The sequence below is a fragment of the Oryx dammah genome, unplaced genomic scaffold (assembly GCF_014754425.2).
Source record: "Oryx dammah isolate SB20612 unplaced genomic scaffold, SCBI_Odam_1.1 HiC_scaffold_29, whole genome shotgun sequence".
NCBI classification, from domain to species: domain Eukaryota; kingdom Metazoa; phylum Chordata; class Mammalia; order Artiodactyla; family Bovidae; genus Oryx; species Oryx dammah.
Window position 1 is genome coordinate 30,517,008 of NW_024070213.1, and position 25,478 is coordinate 30,542,485.

At 39.6% G+C, this 25,478-nt stretch overlaps 1 protein-coding gene across 9 annotated transcripts in view; it reads right to left on the reverse strand.

Annotated features, from left to right (window-relative positions):
* ABCC9 (ATP binding cassette subfamily C member 9) overlaps positions 1-25,478 on the reverse strand; it is a 159,377-nt gene that overhangs the window by 103,993 nt on the left and 29,906 nt on the right. For all 9 annotated transcript variants that reach the window (XM_040235321.1, XM_040235325.1, XM_040235320.1 and 6 more), the window contains 4 exons: positions 24,347-24,509; positions 18,625-18,665; positions 17,594-17,736; positions 5,050-5,158 (listed from right to left, as the gene is read on the reverse strand). In XM_040235321.1, coding sequence (XP_040091255.1) covers positions 5,050-5,158; positions 17,594-17,736; positions 18,625-18,665; positions 24,347-24,509 — 456 coding nt within the window. The remainder of the gene's footprint in view (positions 1-5,049; positions 5,159-17,593; positions 17,737-18,624; positions 18,666-24,346; positions 24,510-25,478) is intronic.

The following is a 25,478-nucleotide window of genomic DNA, read 5'->3' on the forward strand; positions in this document are numbered from 1 at the left end:
TCCCACATTCCAGATTCTTTACCATATGAGCCACCAAGGAAGCCCAAAAGACACAGATGGAGGAGCTGGGGGATGAACCCAGGGCCTTGTACATGTGAAGTATGAGCTCTACCTCTGAGCTACACCCCCTTGCACTGGCAGGCAGATTCTTTACCACTGCACCACCTGGGAAGCCCATATTATTTCATAAGGAGATCTATAAGCACGATAGAGTGATCTGCTGCTGCTGCTGCTGCGTTGCTTCAGTCGTGTCCAACTCTGTGCGACCCCATAGACGGCAGCCCACCAGGCTCCCCCATCCCTGGGATTCTCCAGGCAAGAATACTGGAGTGGGGTGCCATTGCCTTCTCCAATGCGTGAAAGTGAAAAGCAAAAGTGAAGTCGCTCAGTCGTGCCCTACTCTTAGCGACCCCATGGACTGCAGTCTGCCAGGCTCCTCCGTCCATGGGATTGTCCAGGCAAGAGTACTGGATTGGGGTGCCATTGCCTTCTCCGATAGAATGATCTAGTCTTTCTTAAATATTATAGCATTATTGTTCTGAGCCAAAGTACTAAAGCATCCATAATATGGAGGATGTCAGCTAAGGCTAGACAATCTTCCTATACTTAACCTCGAATTAGGTCACAACTAGAAGCTTTTGTTATTCTCTCATTTTGAATTTAATTTCACACAGATAGAGGCAAATGGTTGAAGAGAAGGTAGAAAATTCAGCTCTGTTAACCTCTAAGTCATAAATTATATAAGCTCAAAATTTGTCCCAGAAATCTTGTAAGCAACTATTTTAACATAAATATCTGTAGTACTTATGGAGACTATCAAAGCTAAATAGTAACACACTTCAAAACTATCAAATAACCTATAAAACAAAAGATTCTATAATTGAAAAACTAATTTTGGCTTTGTAACATTAAGTTTAGCTTCTTTGATAAATCTGTCAAGTTCTATTATGAGAATCATGCATGACCTCAAATAATCAGCAGTTTAATCCCAACAAGATAATGCTGTCCAGTTTACATCCATTAATGTATCAACTGCATTAGCCTGGTAGCTCAGATGGTAAAGAATCTGACTGCAATGCAGGAGACCTGGGCTCAATCTCTGGGTCAGGAAGATCCCTTGGAGAAGGGGATGGCTACTCACTCCAGTATTTTTGCCTGGAGAATCCTATGGACAGAGGAGCCTGGAGGGCTACAGTCCACAGGGTTGCAAAGAGTTGGACATGACTGAGTGATTAACACTTTCACCGTAGGGTTTCACTGGTGGCTCAGACCGTAATCAAACTAATTAAATAACACATGCTAGGCTACACGCCAATCAATACACAGATTAAAAAGCCACTGAGAAGAACTAGCAATGGTTCTGTCACACAGAAACTGTTGAATGCATTTTAAACTTAAAAAAGAAAGAGAGAAAAAAAGAGAATGTTCACGACATTTTTAGATTTGTTTTTCTTCTCAGAGTCCTTGCAGATAACCTCACAGGGGATGGGGTAGAGAGTCACTAACTATCCTTTCAGCTGAGTATTTTCCCCACACTAGGCCTGTCTACATCTGTACATATATTCGCTGTCTTCTAGAGTCTTAACTTCTATAGTAGTATCACCCCCAGAGGTCCAAAGGGATGACTTCATGTTCTTCACAAACCTAAGGAGAGGGGTGGGAGGAGGAGACGTGTTGACAGAGATTTGAGTCTGAATCTCACAGATGTAATTTGAAGAGGCTCTGGCACTAGAAAGTCACTAATTCTCCATGGAGATTCGGCAGCCAAAACCACTTAGCTCTAAGCTTTTACAGAATACATAGCTTCTTAAGCACTCTCAAGAAGGAGTTTCCATTCGCGTTCTTTTCAAACATAGTTTTTTTTTCTCTCCATTTCTAAAAGTTTGTCATTTGTGGTTTGGCGCATCGGCAGTTGATGAATGGCCCCAAAAGACATCAGAAGTCCGGTCTGGTTTCAATAACCCCAAAGATATTGGAGGCATCTAAAGGGGATCCTTTTTTTCCATCCAACCTTTACTCAGTTCAACTTTTCATGCATCCCTCCTCTCATGCAAAAGATTCTTCAGAATCCCCTCACTCTACACACTTGACTTCCTCTGTCCCTTCTCCTGAGGTCATCTCCCTGCACTCATCCCCATGTCTCTGAAAGATGATCTAATAATTTCTTTGGGAACCTATCACCCAAAAGGGACAAGGTTGGTTCTCATCAACTGCCTGAGTTTCCTATTGCCTCAAAGTGTAGACGCTCTATGACATGTTCCCATCTTGGTGTCCATTTCCATACAAGAGCACACAAGCATCTCAGACTTTGTCACTCCAGTATCTACAAGCATGAGTGGTAGTTCCTTCTCAGCCCAAAAGAAAAAAAAAAATCACACCTGCTTAACAAAATAACTCAACAGAGAGTAAAAAAATAACTCCAGGAAAGCAGAAGAAATCAACACGTCTAAGACAGCCCAGTGCTTATCTTAAGTATTTTTAGCAGTTTTAAACACACTGTGAAGAAAAATTTAATGCAGAATGACTTCCTGTAAAGGCTTTCCAAGCCTCAACTCCTTCCTGTCAGGAGACTGTATGTCCATTTTTGTTTGGTTACACAAATGGTAGATATATTCATATATTCTCTAATAGTAAATGAATAATTATTAACTTGTAACTAATTTTAGACAAACTCCTTTCTACATTACTCTTATGAAATAGGCATATTAATTTTAAAGACTTTCTTCAGAATTTTTCAGACACAGATTTCAAGAAAGTGGTATAATCTAGTCCCATTATTTTAAGTATTATTTAATGACCAATGGCTCTTAAATTTACATCTCCAAGGGTGACTTCTCTTCTTGGATGTCAATAAATATCTCAGAATTATCATGTGCAAAATATACCTCTTGATTCTACCTCAGCAGCAACCTACTTGTTTCTCAGCCTCCCTGTTTCAGTTATTGACTCTGCCATCTACTCAGTAGTCAAGCCAATAACCTAGGATTCATCCTTGAGTCTTCTTTCTCCCTCCTCACCTCCATTCAATCCATCAGCAAGCCTCCATCAGCTCCACCCAAAAAAATGTACGCTGAATTTGATAACTTCTAACAAGGTCCATTGCAACCAAAACACATTCTAACCATGCCCATTTCTTGCTGTGCCATTATAATGCCTCTTTAGTGACCCATCTGTTCTACTCTTGTCCCCAGTGACAACTCTCCATTCAGTAGTTAGAGTGAGCCTTTAAACATATAAACAAAATTATATGTGTCCCTACTTTAAACTCTCCAATGGTTTCCTATTGCTTGTCAATAGAATCCAAACTCTCTCCCTGGTTTCAAGGACCTGCAATCCTTGTTCTTTACCCATCCGCCAAGGCAGGAGTTGTAAGAGATGCAGGTTCGGTCCTTGGATGGGGAAGATTCCCTGGAGGAGGAAATGGCAACCCCTCCGGGATTCTTGCCTGGAGAATCCGATGGATAGAGGAGCCTGGCGGGTTACAGTCCATACGGTTGCAGGGAGTCAGACGCAACCAAAGCAACTTTTAGCACTTTATCCTTGCTCCTAGTTCATTTTCTCTCTCTCTTCCTTACCAGGCATCAGCCATAATGCCCTTCTGTTCTTTGAACATAGCAAATTAATCCCCACTTCTGTGTCACACCGTCTGCTAGTTCTCCCCCAGAAATGGTCTGGTCCCTTACCTAGGCCTCTGCAGAAGAGGCATCAACTCTTCAATTAGGTCTCAGCTCCAATGCCAGCTCTTCAGAGGGACCTTCTGGAGAATGACTACCCTGCTCTGAGGACACCAGTCACTCTCTAACACCTTCTTTAATTATCTTCCCACAAGAAAATGATCTCACCTTTTTACTTTTTATCATCTGACTCCTGCCTCAAAAAGGCAAACTCTGTGACAAGAGAGACCCTGCCTGCCTTGCTCAGAGCTACATCGACAGGTCTTGACAAAGTGCATAGGGCAGTTTCTAAGTCTGGAAACACAAGCTAATATATAATACTTGTAACGTTCCATGTAAAACATGAAAAATAATATCAACAGTGTTTCCAGGCTTTACAGAGATATGAGTAAATATTTGTGTAATGGATGAACAAACTGGTTCAGGAGTCACAGACTCGGGTTTTAATTCTTACTATTGTTGTTTAGTCACTAAGTTGTGTCCAACTCTTTTGCAACCCCATGGACTGGAGCACACCAGGCTCCTCTGTCCATGAAATTTCCTAGGCAAGAATATAAAAGTGGGTTGCCATTTCCTTTTCCAGGGGATCAGTCTGACCCAGGGATCAAACCCACATCTCCTGCATTGCAGGCGGATCCTTTACCACTGAGGTACCAGGGAAGATCCAATTCTGGCTCTGTCACTCACCAATCTTATGACTAAAACAACATGCAAATAAAACTACTCATCTAGAAAACAATGCAGGTAATGTAATGTAATATATTAAATAAATCAAAAGACATAATGCATCAAAAAGCAAGTTTTAAACTAAAAAGTATAATACAGTTAAAGGTCTTATAAGAATATGATACATGAGTTTTATTTTATATTATTTTTATATAAAGCTTGGGATAGACAACCTCTCTGTTTCCTTTTGAATTGAACATGAGCTGTCCTTCTTGGGATAGTCTTTTGATGATTTATAAAGATAAGCCTTATACATTTCTTTATTGCTTCTAAACCTATAAGGTTTGTTGTAGAAGCAGGTAGTAATTTTTCTTCACGTGTGTGCTCACTCAGTCATATCTGACCCTTTGCGACCCCCTAGACTGTAGCCCACCAGGCTCCTCTGTCCATGGGATTCTCCAGGCAAGAATACTGGAGTGGGTTGCCATGCCCTCCTCCAGGGGATATTCCCAGTCCTGGGATTGCACCCACGTCTCAAGTCTCCTGTACTGACAGGTGTGTTCTTTACCACAGCGCCACCTGGAAAGCCTCTCTTCTTCACATAGGTTACAAGTAAAGCTGACCATTTCTTCTAACTGCACCCATTTTAAATTATCCATCCTCAGGATGGCCCCTTATTCACAGCTCCCGTAACAAGCAAAACACTTACGACTCCAGTGTGCTTCTTACAGGATTCAAATGGAAGAGAACTTTCACCAGTTCGCCAGCTGTCCTCACCAATCTCATCACTCAGGAGAAATTCATTCAGCTTTTGAACACTACAAAAGGCAAACAGGCACAGGATAAGGGTTAAAAATAAAACCACCACCAAAGAAGTTCTACCTAAGTAAACAAACTTTCCCCCCAACCATTTCCATGGTAATCAAGTCAGCTCTAAGAATCATTTTTCAAGACCAACTGGGAATTCAGCTAGGGAATGCCAGAGACTGATGGCCTCGTGGGACTTGAGCCTTTCAGTGCTTAAAATGGAAGAATCTTAGAAAAACCAGAACCTAAATTCAACCAAATCACTCTTGCACTTTTTTTTTTTTTTTTGCAACTGTATTTCTTGTCAAAGACAAGAGAATTGCAGAGGAACTTGAAATAAGGTGGTTAAAAATAATAATACTAACAAAGGAAGTATCATTATTCTAATTTTAAAAGTGAGGGTAACAAAGGTACAGAGAAATAAGTAAAAGCATGTAGCATATGACACAGAGATCAAGGGTCCACATCCACTATACAGCCTTGCATAAGCACTACTTATATGTTGCCCATATTCCAACAGCCTGCATAGAAAGGGCCCTCTCCTCAAAATGTCAGCCAAAATCAGTGGTGTCAACATCATCCGGGAGCTTCCTCAAAACAGAGAATCTCAGCCCCCGACCCCGCAAGACCTCCTGAAGCAAAATTTGTATTTTAATTGGATCCAGAGATGCTTCGTAAGCATGATACAGTTTAAGAAGCTCTGCTCTAGGAGTTCACAAACATCCTTTACTGTGTTCTCCAAAGGCTGGACACAAGACCCCTTGCCCCACCGACCCCACCCACTCTAAATTTCTCAAACCAGCAACACGGCATCAGAATAAAAAGAAAGAATCAAAGAAAACAATAGCATAATCTGAAAACACCCCTCCATCAATAAAATGATATACTAAAGAAAAGTCGGTGAACTTGAAAGACGAGAAATGCTCCTTTTAGCACACTATACTGGCTTGGTACAGGCAGCATCACCTATAGAGGGAAAACTACCATTGGCAGGAAACTAGAAAATACATACTTGAAACGAAAGATTTCTTTTCTATTTTTCATTTGAGCTAGTAGTCAAGTGCCCCCAGGTAGGTCTCAGTAGTTTGTTCTTGACAGACTAATAAAATGAGGAAAAGCATCTGTACGTATAACTGAATTACTTTGCTGTACAGCAGTTATTAATAAAGGGTGATGCCCTGGTGGCTCAGATGATAAAGAATCTGCCTGCAATGCAGGAGACACAAGAGACAATACAAAATTTAAAAAGACAATATAATACAGAATTTAAAAAGACAGATAATAAAAAAGAGAAGAAAAGTAAATTCAGTTTGTTGCCCATGAACTTTAAGCCCTATAGCCTCATATTCCATAGAAACTGCTTACTTTCTTCTGAAACATGAAGGTAAATAAAACCCACTAGGGCAGTCTATCTCTTAACTTCTAAATTTCATTTACAGAAAACAAATCATTAAATTTTGTGGGGTTTTTTTTTTTTTTGACTGAAGTAGGGGCTTCCCTGGTAGCTCAGCTGGTTAAGAATCTGCTTGCAATGCAGGAGACCTTGGTTCAATTCCTGGGTCGGGAAGATCCCCTGGAGAAGGGATAGGCTACCCACTCCAGTATTCTTGGGCTTCCCTGGTGGCTCAGACAGTAAAGAATCCACCTGCGATGTGGGAGACCTGGATTTGATCCCTGGGTCAGGAAGATCCCCTGGAGAAGGAAACGGCAACCCACTCCCGTATTCTTGCCTGGGAAATCCCAGGACAGAGGAGCCTGGCAGGCTATAGTCCATGGGGCTGCAGAGTGGGACACAAATTAGCAACTAAACAACAACAAGTTGATTTACAACATCGAATTAGTGTCAGGTGTATAGCACAGGAATCGAGATATGTATATCTGAATCTATCTATCTGTCTATACATACACATATACTTCTTTTTAGATTCTTTTCCCTTGTAGTTTACTACAACATATTATGTATAGTTCCCTGTGCTATATAGTAGGTCCTTGTTGGTTATCTATTTTATATATATCAGTAGTGGTGTGTATATGTTAATTTCATATGAGAAAAAATTTTTAATTGAAGCTTAGTTGATACAATATTATATAAGTTATAGGTGTACAGTAAAGTGGCTCACAGTTTTTAAAGGTTATACTCCTTTTATAGTTACAAAACACTGGCTATATTACCTGTGTTATACAATATATCTTTTGTAGCTTGTTTTATACACAAGAGTTTAGACCTCTTAATGCCCTATGCCTTTGTAGTGCCTCCCTCCTTCCCTTTCCCCAATGGTAATTTCAATACTATAGAGAACCACTAGTTCTCTATATCTCTGTGAATTTCTTTTTTGTTATATTCATGAGTTTGTTGTACTGGGTTGTCCAAAACATTTGTTCAGGCTTTTCCAGAATATCTTGAGGAAAAACTTGAACTAATGTTTTGGCCAACCCAATCTTTTTTAGATTTCACTAAAAAGAAATGTTTAAGGAAAGCTTTGACTGAACAATATTCCATTGTATGTATATGCTGTATTTAGTTTATTCATCTGTTGATGGACATTTGGGTTGTTTCACTTTTTGGCTATTGTGACTAATGCTGCTATGAAGATGAGTGTACAGACATCTATTCAAGTTCCTGCTTTCAATTCTTTTGGGTATACACCCAAAACTGGAATTGCTAGATCATATGGTAATTCTATGTTTAATTTTTTGAGCATCTGCCATACTTTTTTTCCATGGTTCTGGAATTCCTGACTCAAATATATTTGAATTATGACAACATGGATAATAAACCTTGAAAACATTATGCTAAATAAGATAAGCCAGGCACACACACACACAAAAAAAAACAAAAATTGCTTAATTCCACTTATATGAGGTAGCCAGAATACACAGATTCATAGAGACAGAAAGTCAGTGGTGGTCACCAGGGCCTGGGAAGAGAGGTACAAGGGGAGTTACTATTTAGTGATGATAGAGTTTCAATTTGAGAAAATGAAAAAGTTCTGGAGATGGACTGTGGTAATGTTTACAGGACAGTACTGAAAGCCACTGAACTGTACACTTAAAGTGGTTTAAATGATAAACTGTATGTTGTATATATTACTGATATTTAAAAAAGAATTTCAGAACCAAAAGAAAAAAAGAGAGTTCTGGGTTTTGCACTCTAAGTCTTTGACAGCAAAGCCTGATCATACAGACTTGAAAGATGGTGTAGAAATGCCTTATGAAATGGCGTTCCTTTCTTTACTTTTGTAGACATTGTCATTCTGTTCTAATGTCTTGACGAGACTGGATTTTAAGGAGCACAGCTTTATCAATCAAAGGAATACCTTTTAAACAACCTCACACTACGTCTCTGTGTACAAAGTACATGGTCGGGTTCGTGTGTCTTTGGAACTCTAAGTCCAGGAGCCCCTGGCACACATTACTCAATGAATGCTTGTTGAATCAGTCAAAGAGGTATAAACCAATGATTCAGACATTCAAGTAAGCTCAGCTGACTCAATTTTCCATTTCTAGCACACATACAAATCTCACTGAAGCTTTTATGAAATTAACGATCCCCATTCTGGCTGAAGGTCTTTGCAGGTGGCTCAGTGGTAGTCTACCTCTGATGCAGGAGACAAGGGTTGGATCTCTGGATTGGGAAGATCCCCTGGAGAAGGAAATGACAATCCACTCCAGTATTCTTGCCTGGGAAATCCTATGGACAGAAGAACCTGGCAGGCTACAGTCCATGGGGTAGTGAAAGCATCGGGCACGACTTAGAGACTAAACAACAACTCTTGCTGAACATAAGGAAGCAATGCTCCAGTGTGACTGGAACATGGGTGGAACTTTCTTTCATTTTCCTAAGATCCCACTTTGGATCTCCAATCAGTGAACCTCAGAGGACCCAATACTAGCACTTTTCTGAACCCTCCCCCCTCCATTTCCCCTCCCTTGTCCCCATTATTCCAGGCTCTCTGGCTAAGAGTCCCCTGAACTGCTATTTTATTTGTTTTGTTACCGTCTATCTCTCCCACTAGACTGTGAAGTCTTTAAAACAAGATTTTCATCTTCAAAATCTAGCCCAGTGCCAAAAATATAACATAGCAATTCCTCAAGAAATGTCTGCTGAATGAATAAATAGGTAATACAAAAAGCATTTCCTGTTCATACGAGGGCCTTCTAGAACTCACAGAGGCAAAACAATTATGGAAAATGCATGAATCCTGACCAAGGGTGAAGTAACTGCCACCATGCTGCCAGGGTCGTATTTTTACAATGCAAATCTGTTCAAACATTCCTCGCCTTAAAATAACAAATGGCCACCCTGCACTTTTCAGCGTCGTTGGCATCCTCTATCTGCTCACTCTCCAGCTTTATCCCCTATTGCTTGCCACATCAGGGCCTTTCTCCCACTACATGCAATTTAGTCCCTAGAAGTACTGACTAGCTAGCTCCCTCCTTTCTCGATAAGCTTCAATGAGCCTTATATGTGGCTCATGGCATTCTGTGTAGTGCATAATATCACAGCACTATGCACCATGGCATAACTAGCTTCCCTGCCCAGTTTCTCCAGCTAGACTGTGGACTCCTGTGGATCTCACCCCATCTTTCATTGCTGCCATCCCCAGTGTTTAGCAAGATACCTAAACCACTTAATAATTGAATGTGGACCCACAGAAAGACACTTCTCTGAAGCATGGAATGGAATTTAGTAAAATAGTGGCACATTCATAAAACGGAGATTTGTTCAATATTTAATATATTTATGCAATGTGCTGGACATTTTCCATGTAATTCTCCCAACTTCCATAAGCAGGAGGCCTTATGATGCTCATCTGATAAGTGAGGAAACTGACCCATAGGAGGCACCAAATAACATGCCTGTAGTTGAACAGTGCTTGCGGTTGAATAGTTGCTGTGCAGGTATTGCAAGCAGGTACATTTGATCCCAACCAATTTCCTGTCCTGCCTCCATCACCTTTATTGTTCAGCGTTTTACTAATTTCTTATTTGACTAGGTAATTCATAAAAGTATTTCATATTTTAAAAACTTTTTTGATATGAATCATTTCTAAAGTCTTTACTGAATTTGCTACAATATTGCTTCTGTTGTTTATCCTCTGGTTTTTTTGGCCACTTGGCATGTGGGATCTTAGCAACCACAGACTTAATTTCCAACTGTTACATTGGAAGGTGAAGTCTTGATCACTGGACCACCAGGGAAGTCCCAGTATTTAAATTTATGTTCAGTTCAGTTCAGTCACTCAGTCGTGTCTGACTCTTTGTGACCCTATGAATTGCAGCACGCCAGGCCTCCCTGTCCATCACCATCTCCCAGAGTTCACTCAAAGTCACGTCCATCAAGTCCGTGATGCCATCCAGCCATCTCATCCTCTGTCGTCCCCTTCTCCTCCTGCCCCCAATCCCTCCCAGCGTCAGTGTCTTTTCCAATGAGTCAACTCTTTGCATGAGGTGTGTCCAAAGTACTGGAGCTTCAGCTTTAGCATCATTCCTTCCAAAGAAATCCCAGGGTTGATCTCCTTTAGGATGGACTGGTTGGATCTCCTTGCAGTCCAAGGGACTCTCAAGAGTCTTCTCCAACACCACAGTTCAAACGCATCAATTCTTCGGCACTCAGCCTTCTTCACAGTCCAAATCTCACATCCATACATGACCACAGGAAAAACCATAGCCCTTGACTAGACGGACCTTAGTCGGCAAAATAATGTCTCTGCTTTTGAATATACTATCTAGGTTGGTCATAACTTTTCTTCCAAGGAGTAAGTGTCTTTTAATTTCATGGCTGCAGTCACCATCTGCAGTGATTTTGGAGCCCCCCAAAATAAAGTCTGACACTGTTTCTACTGTTTCCCCATCTATTTCCCATGAAGTGATGGGACCAGATGCCATGATCTTCGTTTTCTGAATGTTGAGCTTTAAGCCAACTTTTTACCCATGGTATTTTTTCACTTTTCAAATTTGGGTGGTTAGCTACAGTTTGCGTACCTTGGGGCTTCCCAGGTGGCACTCCTGGTAAAGAATCCACCCGCCAATGCAAGAAACTCAAGAGATGTGGGTTCAATCCCCTGGAGGAGAAAATGGCAACCCACTCCAGTATTCTTGTCTGGGAAATCCCATGGACAGAGGATGGTGGACTACAGTCTGTGAGGTCACGGAGTCAGACATGACTGAGCATACACACACACAAGTATCTCAGACAGGTACTATGTTTTGGGGCATTCGAAAGTTTTGTAAGTGCAGACCAGGTCAACCTGTGAACAGGCTCTATGATAAATATCAGTAACAATTTATTTGATTGAAGGTAATCACAGTAGACTGGCCAAATATACTTTCCTCTGGGAGGTACACGAGAGAAAGGACACAAAAGTATCTTCCAACAAAGCAAGAGATTCGTTTTACACATTTTTTCCTTGGCAAATGACATCTTTGGACATAGATACTGCATTATACTTCAAATACCAGAAACCTAAACTCAAATTATTTATAAAGGATACAACATAGCAACTGACATTTTCCTCCAGAAAAGCAATTTACATTAACTATTTTCTTACAAAGAAACTAAAGAGGACAAGAAAGGCAAGCATCCAGAAAAAGACTACTCTTATTCAAGTATTTTAATATTTAAGAAATTAGTGACTTTCCTACTTTGTCCTCACTTCTTTCCTTCCGTTTTGCAAATGCAGACTGGAACATATCATCGTAAAAGGTCGAAAGAACTCAAATGATGTGGAATGCTGGAGTTAAGAAGGAATAACCTGAATCTTTAATTGACTCTTTCTTCCATTTTATTATGTATGTATAAGATCCCACCCACTGAGCACCACAAACAATTGTATCTAACAAGCTAAACATTTTTAAAAGAAAGCATAGAATTTTCTTGAGGCAACACATTCTGGCACAGAATTTTCCTATAGCAGAGCAGTTCACACGTCTCTTACATGCACATGAAGCACACGTTGGGGTATATGTTGCACCCCATTCTAACCCACCAAATTTCAGAATACATCTGAATGTAGCAAATAACTTGGACTTCTACAGTCCTGAGAAGCAGTTTCAAAATCAGCTAACCAAAGTCTCCAATTATAAACAGGCTGCTTCAACTCGCTGTGGGCCAACTGGCATTCAAGACTGGTCATGGGATCTCAGGCGCAGAGGAAAATGCCGAGCCCAGTCCACACTGGGAAAAATGCTCATTTAGTTTCCAAGAACCAGCACACAGTGGGAAAAAGCACTGGCCTCTTCTGTTGACTGGTCATTTCCCTAGGACCCACAAATCAACCACTGAAATTCACTTTAGAGAAGCAAGCTTTTATAAGCTGATTCCATTTGGCCTATGGCTTGGGAAATCTGGAGCTGAGCCCTGAAAACAGACTGGTCTTTATCAAACTGGCAAATGCCTGTTCCCTGGAACATACAGAAGAGAGAGTGCAATGCACAAATACACAGGGATTATGATCCACTCTCAGTTTCACTAGGATGAACTACAGCAGGATTATATACTGTGGACTTGGGGAAACACATATCTCTAGATTAATTAGTTTTTTTTTTTTTTTTTCATAGTAACATAGTTAAAGTCCTTTCACTGCTTGGCAACCTCCTGATTTCAGAGGAGTGATCTATTATTAGTTATCAACTGTTTTCTGTCTCTACTTGTAGCACAAAGTCAAATTCGATTAAGAAGGCAGCAATGAGAGGGGCAACTATTAAATGGAGAAAATGAAAATAAGAACTAAAATAGCAGACTCTGGCCATTTATCAGTTTTATTGTTTGAAGTGGCTTCTCTTCCAGGGCACTGCCTAATTTGGAAGTGGTGCTACAGAAACCGGTCAGTGATCCGTATGAGTGTTTCAGAAGGCAGAACAATGAATAAACAAAATGAGGGCAGATGAGTCCAGAGGGCCTGAGCTTTAAATGCTGAACAGCTCCAGAGTCTGTTACTAATGACATATCTTACAGAATAGGATTGTAATGATCATGATATGAATTAGTGTAAGCAATCACAATTTGATTTATAATAAGATAAGGGGTGCAGTATAGTGGTGAGCATAGCTGTATCCAAGCGGATGTCTAGTTCAGTTCAGTCACTTCGTCATGTCCAATTCTTTGCGACCCCATGGACTGCAGCACACCAGGCCTCCTTGTCCAATACCAACTCCTGGACTTTACTCAAACTCACATCAATCAAGTCGGTGATGCCATCCAACCATCTCATCCTCTGTCATCCCTTTCTCCTTCCTTCAATCTTTCCCAGCATCCAGATCTTTTCCAATGAGTCAGTTCTTCACATGAGGTGGCCAAAGTATTGGAGTTTCAGCTTCAGCATCAGTCCTTCCAGTGAATATTCAGGACTGATTTCCTTTACAGTGGACTGGTTGGATCCCCCTGCAGTCCAAGGGACTTCTCCAACACCACAGTTCAAAAGCATCAATTCTTCAGTGCTCAGCTTTCTTTATAATGCAACTCTCACATCCATACATGACCACAGGAAAAAACCTAGCCTTGACTAGACAGACCGTTGTTGGCAAAGTAATGTCTCTGCTTTCTGCTGTCTAGGTTGGTCATAACTTTTTCTTTCAAGGAGCAAGTATCTTTTAATTTCATGGCTGCAGTCACCATCTGCAGTGATTTTGGAGCCCAAAAAAATAAAGTCTGACACTGTTTCCACAGTTTTCCTGTATATTTCCACGAAGTGATGGGACTGGATGCCATGATCTTAGTTTTCTGAATGTTGAGTTTTAAGCCAACTTTTTCACTCTCCTCTTTCACTTTCATCAAGAGGCTTTTTAATTCTTCTTCGCTTTCTGCCATAAGGGTGGTGTCATCTGCATATCTGAGGTTATTGATATTTCTCCCAGCAATCTTGATTCCAACTTATGTTTCCTCCAGCCCAGTATTTCTCAAGATGTACTCTGCATATAAGTTAAATAAGCAGGGTGACAATATACAGCCGTGACGTACTCCTTTCCCTATTTGGAACCAGTCTGTTGTTCTGTCTTCAGTCCTAACTGCTTCCTAACCTGCATACAGATTTCTCAATGGTAGGTCAGGTGGTCTGGTATTCCCATCTCTTTCAGAATTTTCCACAGTTTACTGTGATCCACACAGTCAAAGGCTTTGGCATAGTCAATAAAGCAGAAATAGATGTTTTTCTGGAACTCTCTTGCTTTTTCGATGATCCAGGGGATGTTGGCAATTTGATCTCTGGTTCCTCTGCCTTTTCTAAAACCAGCTTGAATATCTGGAAGTTCATGGTTCACGTACTTTTGAACCTGGCTTGGAGAATTTTGAGCATTACTTTGCTAGTGTGTGAGATGAGTACAATTGTGAGGTAGTTGTTTGAGCATTCTTTGGCATTGCCTTTTTTAGGGATTGGAATGAAAACTGACATTTTCCAGTCCTGTGGCCACTGCTGAGTTTTCCAAATTTGCTGGCATATTGAGTGCAGCACTGTCACAGCATCATCTTTCAGGATTTGAAAGAGCTCCACTGGAATTCCATCACCTCCACTTGCTTTGTTTGTAATGATGCTTCCTAAGTCCCACTTGACTTCGCATTCCAGATGTCTGGCTCTCGGTGAGTGATCATACCATAGTGTTTATCTGAGTTGTGAAGATCTTTTTTCTATAGTTCTGCGTATTCTTGCCACCTCTTCTTAATATCTTCTGCTTCTGTTACATCCATACCATTTCTGTCCTTTATTGTTCCCATCTTTGCATGAAGTGTTCCCTTGGTATCTCTAATTTTCTTGAAGAGATCTCTAGTCTTTCCCATTCTATTATTTTCCTCTATTTCTTTGCACTGATCACTGAAGAAGGCTTTCTTATCTCTCCTTGCTATTCTTTGGAACTCTCCATTCAAATGGATATATCTTTCCTTTCTCCCTTGCTTTTTGCTTCTCTTCTTTTCTCAGCTATTTGTAAGGCCTCCTCAGACAACCCTTTTGCATTTCATTTTCTTGGAGACGGTCTTGATTACTGCCTCCTGTACAATGTCATGAACCTCCATTCATAGTTCTTCAGACACTGTCTATCAGATCTAATTCCTTGAATCTTTTTGTCACTTCCACTGTATAATTGCAAGGGATTTGATTTAGATCATACCTGAGTGGTCTAGTGGTTTTCCCTACTTTCTTCAATTTAAGTCTGGATTTGGCAATAAGGAGTGTCCAAGTGTAGTCTTCTCTTGTGTTGTTGGAAAGAGGGTGTTTGCTATGAGCAGTGCGTTTTCTTGGCAAAACTCTGTTAGCCTTTGCCCTGCTTCATTCTTTACCCCAAGGCCAAATTTGCCTGTTACTCCAGGTATTTCTTGACTTCCTACTTTTGCATTCTAATCCCCTATAATGAAAAGGACATCTTTTCTGTGTTTAGTTCTAGAAGGTCTTGTAGGTCTTCATAGAACCGTTCAACTTCAGCTTCTTCAGCATTACTAGTTGGGGCATAGACTTTGATTACTGTGATACTGAATGGCTCGCCTTGGAAACAAACAGAGATCATTCTGTCATTTTTGAGATGGCCTCCAAGAACTTCATTTTGGACTCTTGTTGACTACGATGGCTACTCCATTTTCTAAGGGATTCTTGCTCACAGTAGTAGATATAACGGTCATCTTAGTTAAATTTACCCATCTACCCAAGCAGTTGACCTGGGTTCATTTCCTGGACAACGCAGTGAGCTAACATTTGGGGCTTCCTAGCGGCTCAGATGGTAAAAGAATCTGTCTGCAATACAGGAGACCTGGGTTCGATCCCTGGGTCAGGAAGATTCCCTGGAGAAGGGAATGGCTATCTACCCCAGTATTCTTACCTGGAGCATTCCATGAACAGTATGGACAGAGGAGTCTGGCAGGTTACAGTCCAGGTGGTCACAAAGAGTTGGACACGGCTGAGCAACTAACACAAGTTATACACGTCATAATGATATTTTGTATTAAGTCATGAAGTCACCATATACTATTGCCTAAAACTGAAGCTTCTGTTATTTTGAATGTTAAATACCAGTTTTTTCAACAATACATAAACATTGGGAAAGTTACGTCATTTTTAAAGGTCTTATGATAGATGATCCACATTACTAGCAATGGCAACACTATGCTTAGTATAGTTAAGGCTTCAGTTTTCCAGTTTTCTTTCTGTATTGCAACATCTTGGTTTTTATTTTATTTTTCCAAAGGCCAGATATAAATATGATAAATACTGTTTATGAAACATGCTGAGGTTTTATAAGGTTTATAAAACTTCATAGCAAAAAGCAAAATACTATCTTAAGAATACCTATCAAAGATAGTAGACTAAAGCACATATGGTGCAGTATAATATAGTTTTCTAACATATGTATTATATAATACAAGTCAAAATAGTGGGGAAATGATTACTATCAGATCACATCTTTTTATAGCTGTGTACTATGGGACATTGTGAGTCGAAGGTGAGGTCCACACTGATTAGAAACACTATAAAAATATACTTAAAGTGAACAAAACACTGCACTCAGTTCTGCAAAGTCTTCCCATTTGCAGAGACTGTGAGTCTGGAATTTTATTTATTTTTTCTTTGCCAAACTAAACTAAAATAAAACAGAAAATATGTGTTGATGTGAACATTATCACTGTCGGTAAAAATATAAACTGGCCCAGCTTTGCTGGAAAACATTATGGCTATCCTCATTAAAAAAATCTTAAAAACTTGTTACACCTTTTGACCTATATCTCCTTTAATGGAAAACCACATGGCCATACTCATTAAGGGCCTTAAGAAGATGCACACTTATCAGAATGAATGTTGACACTTCTAGAAATCTGACTTAAGAAAATAATCAGAGAAAAGTTTGAAGATAAAGAGATGCTTCTCTCAGACATTATTTATGTTAGGGTGAAAACAGAAATAGTCTAAATGTCCAATAAAGTGGTAACCGTTAAGTAAATTCAAATACTTCCAAACAATGGAATATCATGTAGCCAGTAAGTATCATGCATATGGTCTTAATGAGGGAAAAAATAACCAAAAAATTCAAAATTTTTATTTTAGAATAATTATTTTTACATGAAATAAGGGACTGAAAGGTCTCATAGCAAAGTTTTAACAAGTTATCTCTGATACCAAGTGATCTCTGGGCAGTGATTAAGATGTTCTTTTTATACATTTTCTAACTTACTATCATGAGCATGTGGGCTTTCAAGGTGTTACTAATGGTAAAGAACCTGCCTACTAATGCAGGAGATGCAAGAGATGCAGGTTCAATCCCTGGGTCGGGAAGATTCCCTGGAGGAAAGCATGGCAACCCACTTAAGTATTCTTGCCCAGAAAATCCTATGGTCAAAGGAGCCTGCCGGGCTATAGTCTGTGGGGTCGCAAAGAGTTGGACACAACAGAAATGCCTAAACCAGTCCCAACATGAGCAAGTAGTATTTCTGTAATCAAGCAAAAAACACCAGACATTCCAGCACATACCTGACGATGGCTTTGACTGCAAACCTGACCACGGTGGAGAGCAGGAAGAGAGGGGTGACCAGGATGTGGAAGAGTGACAGTGAAGCAAAGGCCTCTGCAGGTTTGAGGTTGTTCCCGCTGGCATATGCATGGGTCACAAATGTCTGTGCAAAGAAAGGGTTTTAGAGAAAGCTGGAGAAAGTTTCACAAATACTTACATTAAATTTTACAAACCGAACACCATCTTCTATGCCAGCATGCCCACTGCAACTCTGAAAAATACTATTACTTCATCCAAATTACTCCCTAAGAAAAACAACACATGAGTACTTAAGTACTAAAATACTAGAGAACTTAATGGTCTACATTGGTTCTAGCAGTAAACTTGTGAAAAGGGCAAAACAGATTCTAAAGATCAGAAAACTGACTTCTGTCAAATTACTGAAAAGGGGGAATAACTATGAGAGAATCCAGAGTTCTTAACACCTAGTCAGGTTCTTTCCAACCGCTACTAAATTTTTTGAGAAAGAAAAAAGAAAATTCTATTGTTTGGGGGTCCCTATTGTGGCTGTTTCTTAAAATCACCAACACTGGTATCCAAGGCAAACTTTGTCCTTTTCTTTCGAAATGTAATCATTTAACATTTTTGGGTTGTTGATCTAGTACTATCCTGTTGTAAGAATGTCCAGGAACCAGGTCATGGATGTTAGAACAGTAAGTTCTCAGCCTCTGTTAATTTTGCTTTCTGGGCACATGTGGCAGTATCTGGGGATATTTTTTGATGGTACTAATGGCATTTAATAAGTGGAAGCCAGAGATGCTGCTAGACATCCTAATGCAGAGCACACAAAGAATTAATTATTGAGCCCAAAGTTCCACAGTGCCATGGTTGAGAAACCTCAGATTAGAACCATCACAGTGGAGACAGCAAAGAGAACACTGGAGACAGCAAAAAGGTGGTAATACATGTTACCACCCACACATGCTTATTCCTAAGTCATTTCTAAACACTGATTTGGTTCCATTTCTAAAGATAAGAAAACATGTCTTACAGCAAGAACAGCTGCTATGGGAATTGCCGCGTTCATGAAGACTGTGGAAAGAAAGCAAAGACATTAGTGTCGTTGAACTGTGAAACCTCTTCAGGAACTTTAATTATTCATTATTATTTTAACTTTCCTTGAAGACATCAAGGACTGAGTGCATTAAATAACATTTTGTCTTGAGTCCACAAACATTTCCCAGTTGGTATTTCTTGGTTCACAGTTGTGAACTCCCACACATGAGTCTTAACCAGAAAATGTCCTAGTTTATTGAAAAATTATTTTTGAGCATCAATTTCTTTTTTTGGCTGAGCCACACAGCAAGCTGGATCTTAGTTCCCCAGCAAGGAACCCCCTGCATTGGAATGCATTGGAAGTGTGGAGTCTTAAGCACTGGACCACCAGGGAAGTCCCCCCAAATTATATTTTTATGAAACATTACAAATAGCAAAATTTAAATAAAATAATCCTTTAATGACTTAAGTTATTAGAACCTAACAAATACACATTCTTCAGAGTATTTACAGTCTACATTTTTTCCCACTAAACTAACTTAAAAATATGAAAACTGGGATATTACACAGATAAAGGGGGCTTCCCTGGTGGCTCAGATGGTGAAGAATCCGCCTGTAATGCAGGAGACCTGGGTTTGATTCCTGGGACAGGAAGATCCCTTGAAAAAGGGAATGGCAATCCACTCCAGTATTCTTGTCTGGAGAATCCCATGGACAGAGAAGCCTGGTGGGCTGCAGTCCATGAGTTTGCAAAGAGACACAACTGAGTGGTTAACACTTTCATTTTCACACACGGACAAAAAGCAAGAATTTGACATTATGTGAAAAAATCTCCTTCCCGAAGTGATATTAATTTTCACTTAGAGACCTTTTGTTTGATAAAATAACTCCATATCCTAGGCCCTCTGCTAGTTTAAATCTCTCTCCAGGACTACAGTGCATTATCATTTGATAAGTACGAAACACAGAACTGAAATAAGAAAAACTCAGATTTAGGCTAAAATACTTGCATTTGGAAGTAATAGGGAAAAAAAAAATCAAAAGCCAAGTTGATGATTTGTAGTTATTTTGTCATAAAACATAGAGTTTTAGGGACAGAGGACCAAAAAGCAACTGCATTGTTGGTAATAGATTCAGGCAACAGCAGAGTAAGAACTAGAATCTAATTTTCTCAACACTCAGAAGAGTCCATCTATACAGAGTAAAGTCAGAAAAAGAAAAACAAATGCAGTATATTAATGCATATATGTGGAATCTAGAAAAATGGTGTAGAAGACTTAATTAGCAAACCAGAAAAAGAGACACAGACATAGAGAACAAATGTATAGAGACCAAGGGGGAAAGGTGTGGGCTGGAAGGAACTGGGAAATTGGGATTGATACATATACACTACTGATATTATGTGTAAAATAGATAATTAACAAGAACCTATGGTATAGCACAGGAAACTTGACTTCACGTACCTCGGTGTCCTAAACAGGAGGGAAACCCAAAAAGGAGGGGACATATGTATGTATACATGGCTGACTCATTGTTTGCTGTACAGTGGAAACTAACACAGCACTGTAAAGCAACTACACTCCAATGAAAATTAATTAATAACAAAGAGAATCCATCCAAAGTCACCACCAGCTCTCATGATCTGAACTGTCCTTACCACCATGTACGGACTCAGCTTGTGCTTTTAAAGGTCCAGAAGAGGCTTAGCTACCAAATCTGAATTCTTGTACGTTACCAGCAATCCAAACACAGCTCTGAGAGTCATAATAGTACAGATGAAGAGCCGTGTTTCCATCATCTTTCTCTGGCTAGTGTTACCTTATTTTTTTCTAAGTGTATTTCTTTCTTTTCCTCCATATCATTATTTATAACTCATTCTGCTGCTGCTGCTAAGTTGCTTCAGTCGTGTCTGACTCTGCGACCCCGTAGACAGCAGCCCACCAGGCTCCTCCATCCCTGGGATTCTCCAGGTAAGAATACTGGAGTGGGTTGCCATTTCCTTCTCCAATAACTCATTCTAAATATCTTTAAATAAGTAATCTCTTGATAAGGGAGAGCGAGAACAGCTGCTGTTTTATTAAAAACTACTTATCTGGCACTCTGCACCCAATGCAGGAAGCGGGACCATTTCTACCTCAACATAAAGGTGAGAATGAGACACATGAGGTCACACAGCTGGGCTTCTCAGACCATGCTCACCACCACTTCACTCTGCCACTATCCAGCAACTCACATTACTCACACATGATAGGAGCACCTTCATGTGCATTCTCCTATTTAATGATTACAACTACCCCCATGCAATAAAGAAAACAGCAAGGATGAGTAACAGGCAAGGTTCTAAACTAAGAGATGACACAGCTTGGATTAAAACCCACACTTTGCTGGTCAAAAGTTTCATGTTCTTCCCACTTCTTCATGTAAAATTCTATCAAAGTGAAGAGAGAAAAAATTAAAATGTCATTCTTTTTTTTTGCCAATAAATTAAATCCATAAACAGCACATATCCATTTGGAAGTGGAGATTAGGAAATGATTCAACAGAATTTCTTTTGCCCCCAGCTATCATCTCCAGTGGCAACAACATTGATTCATAGAGATGGACCTTCTGTTCTATTAGCATTTGTCCCGTTTAACTTTATTTTTCAATATTTTCCAATACCACGGATTGAGCATTTTTATGTACATTATCTTACTTAATTCCCCCAGGTATGCTTAATACAGCCCAACTTCCTGATGAGGAAACCGAGATGCCACCAAACGCTGACCAAGGTTGCAGAGTGGACAAGGCACTGAGGCAGGATTTCATTTCAGGTCATCCTGCACTCCAAGACCCGACAATAACCACTATGTTGTATGGCTGACTTTTTTCTTTCATTTTTTTTTTCTTATGGTTTTCTGCAAATACCATTTACAAAATATTTTTAACAGTTACAGAACAGTGCCACACTCACTGTTTCATTTGATTCTCACACTAGACCTGTGAGGAGGCATCTCTCTCCTTTTTTTTTTTTTTAAAGATTTTTTGATGTGAACCATCTTTTAAGAATTTTACTGAATTTGTTAGAACACTGCTTCTGTTTTATGTGTTGGGTTTTTGGCTGCAAGGCATGTAGGATCTTAGCTCCCTGACCAAGGGTTGAACCTGCACCCTCCGCATTGGAAGGTGAAGTCTTAAAACACTGGACCATCGGGGAAATCCTGAGAAAGGCATTCTTTTTATTATACCAATTTTTAGAGGAGGAAACTGAGGGAGTGAGGTTATACTGAACACTAGCCCACTTGCCAGGTGCTTTATACACAATGAGTACAAAGCCCTTGACACACTGCCTGGAATACAGTCAACCAACAAGTCAGTCAACATCTGCAGCATTCTTTAATCTATTATCATCCTTACCACAATGCTACACGATAAGAGATTTTTATCATCCAATGTTACGGATGGAAAAATTGAGGCTTGGAGAACAGAAGTAGTGATTTGGTCAAAGCCCACCTGCTATGAAGTGGCAGAGGTGAGATTTACAACCAGTTGTATTCAACTCACATAGTGGAATTGCTTCACTCCCACCGACACTCTTAAGTAATCAAATGATAAAACTTGGACATGGTGTAAGTGGAACTTCACATCATTGCATCAAGAATTCCTGCTGCGTATAATCATAAAAATGTGACTATACTCTTTGACCTTCATGATTTCTTTGCTTTCTTTTTCTAGAATGGTCTCTGTCCTCTCCTCCTTTGTCTCTGCCTTTCAAGAGCTAACCCAAATCTTATGTAACTGGGTTGAGTTCAACAACCCACCTCTATTATTTAGCCACTGGATGATCTGGGGAAATTCAAGTTATTTAAGCTCTAACCTCAATCTTCTAATTTGCAAAATGAAGTTAATAATGGAATCAAGATCACTGGGCTGCTGTGAGGACTAAATAGGATGAAATATGTAAAGACACTTATGGCAAAATTGGCTGAGCATCTCAAAATGTTTTTGTTATTATTATCATAATTACTATTACTATCATCATCACCATTTCTGGCCACATCCATCTACCCCATGAGAACTTTAGTATACTGCAGACAAAAATAGATTTTAGGAGCCAGCAGCTTACAGTTCTATCATATAACCAAGTAGATATCAATCATTTCATCTTCTAGCATTTTGACACTGTATGAGTTGTGGTGCAGAGCTGGAATATAAATCTTCCTGTTTCCTTTCTAATGTATCCAGCACTAGGGCTAAAATAAATTAACTCTATAAACCAAACACTTTCCTTATATCCATTTCACAAAAGAAGTGTTTATAATACCTAAGGACTCAAGTAGTTCAGAATTCAAGAGGAAACCATCTATAAATCTCCAAACTTAAAGTTGTTGAAAATCTTGAGAACAATAGAAAGGAGCAAAACTGACATACAAACTAAGTCAAACATTGGTGGGAGTAGTTTGGCTAAGTTCATAAGAATTCTACTAATATGAACTCATTCTTCTTACAAGTACTCCGTGTCATCCTTTGAGGAAAACAACAACAATATTTTTGAAACAATCATGTTTTTAAAATTAGAGTTGTGGAGGAAAAGCTTTGTATTTAAAAAGTCTTCAGCATGTACTGGAAAAAGAGGGTTTTATGTAAATGCAGTTTGGCTTTTTTTCACCTGGAAATGTTGACTTTTTTCCTCCTCAGTTTCCAAAACTGGCATTTCAAGTGCAATCTTCAAGGAAATATAATATCATAAGCTCCCCAAGAGACAGGGAAGACAACCGCAGATAATTTTTAAGGATTTTAGGGGATAAGATCAATAGTAATATAGCCAAATCAATTTATTTATTTATATTTTTACAATGGATATTTTTAAATTTACATTTTTTTAAAAATTGGAGGATAATTGCTTTACAATACTGTGTTGGTTTCTGCCATATATCAACATGAATCGCCCATATGTATACATATGTCCCTTCCCTCTTGAACCACCCTCCTACCTTCCACCTTCCTCTAGAGTGACGATCTCACTCCTCTAGACTGTCACAGAGTACTGGATTTGAGCTCCTCGTGTCATACGGCAAATTTCCACTGCCACCTAAGTTTATATATGGTAATGCATATGTTTCAATGCTATCCTCTCAATTCGTTCCACCCTCTCCTTCCTCCTCCTGGGTCCACAAGTCTATTCTCCATAAGCATATTTTTACTGAAAACCCACTATGCATCCCAATTGCAACTGAAACGAGGGTTTCAACGATCAGACCATCCCCAGTTTACAGATGAAGAAACCAAGGATTTCAGATGTCAAGTAACATGGCAAAGATACAAACCTGCAAGGAGTCAAATTCAATTCTACTTGACTTTAAGCTTATCCTGACTTTGCTCTTTAATTTAAATTTAAATAGGAACTTCCCTGGCTGTCCAGTCACTAAGACTTCGCCTTTCAATGCAGAAGATGTGGGTTTGATCCCTGGTCTGGGAGCTAAAATCCCGCATGTCTCACAGCCAAAAAATCAAAATGTAAAACAGAAGCCATACTGTAACAAATTCAAAAAGACTTTAAAAATGGTCCACATTAAAAAAAATTAAATTTAAATAAACTTGTTTAGCTACTGGCTACAGGAGCTCACAAACAGAGAAAATAAATGTACTTCCTCTGATGTCTAGAATGTCTCAATGATTGTAAGTTACACCGAATAGACCACATGTTTTTGGTGGTCCTCAGAGTGATAGCAACTTACTGGAGAGTGATGTATAAAGAGCAAAAGTTTTGAGACTGGAGAGTTCTTTCATTCTTGTCTCTTCCACACTCTTGCAAAAGATGTGCTCCCAGGCGTACAGCTTTAGAAGTTTGATGCCTTTCAGTATTTCATTTGTTTTCTTCAGTCTCTCAGTGGAATAATCCTATAAAAGGAAGGAATAAAAAACAATGCAAGCTGCATCCAAGTGAATCAGAGAGGCAAGGCCATTACTGGATATGGATTGAGAAGAACTTGATTTCTGCCTGGCTTGGCCTCTAATGATGGCTGTGAGATTCCTAGGAGAAATAGTGAAACTCTGTGTGCTCTGGCTCCAACGTGAAAATGAAGAGTTGAATGAGACAGCCTCCAATTTCTTTCCACCTAAAAACTGTTCATGCCTCTTTTGCTTTGGTTTAAATAAAAGCAGTGTCTTAAGTTTCATACGATTTCCTTGAATGATGTCTGCAGAAAACACATACAGACATGTAAGGAGTTAATAAAGAGACTTCCAAGGCTGTCCTCTCATACCTAAATCATTTAATTCTCCCCTCAGCTCCATTACTCATGCTTAGGAGATGAGAAACAATGAATGTAAAAAAAGTTAGGTCACTATTGATTTGGGAATGTGAGTGTACACTGTTGCGTGTATTCACAGTGAGTCTTCATAAGACACTTAGTGAAACCAAGCCTATAATCTTTAACTTCAAGAGATTCCTACCTCCTTCTTCATAAGCTCTGTCACAGAGCCTAAATTAGATTTTGTTGTTATTGTGTTGTGTTAGTTGCTCAGTTGTGTCCAATTCTTTGCAACCCCGTGGACTGTAGCCCACCAGGCTCCTCTGTCCATGGGATTCTCCAAGCAAGACTACTGGAATGGGTTGCCATTCCCTTTTCCAGGGGATCTTCCCGACCCATGGATCAAACCTGGTCTCACATATTGCTAAATTGGATTTACTGATTGGTAATGACACCACCCTTATGGCAGAAAGTGAAGAGGAGCTAAAAAGCCTCTTGATGAAAGTGAAAGAAGAGAGTGAAAAAGCTGGCTTAAAGCTCAACATTCAGAAGACGAAGATCATGGCATCCGGTCCCATCACTTCATGCGAAATAGATGGGGAAACAGTGGAAACAG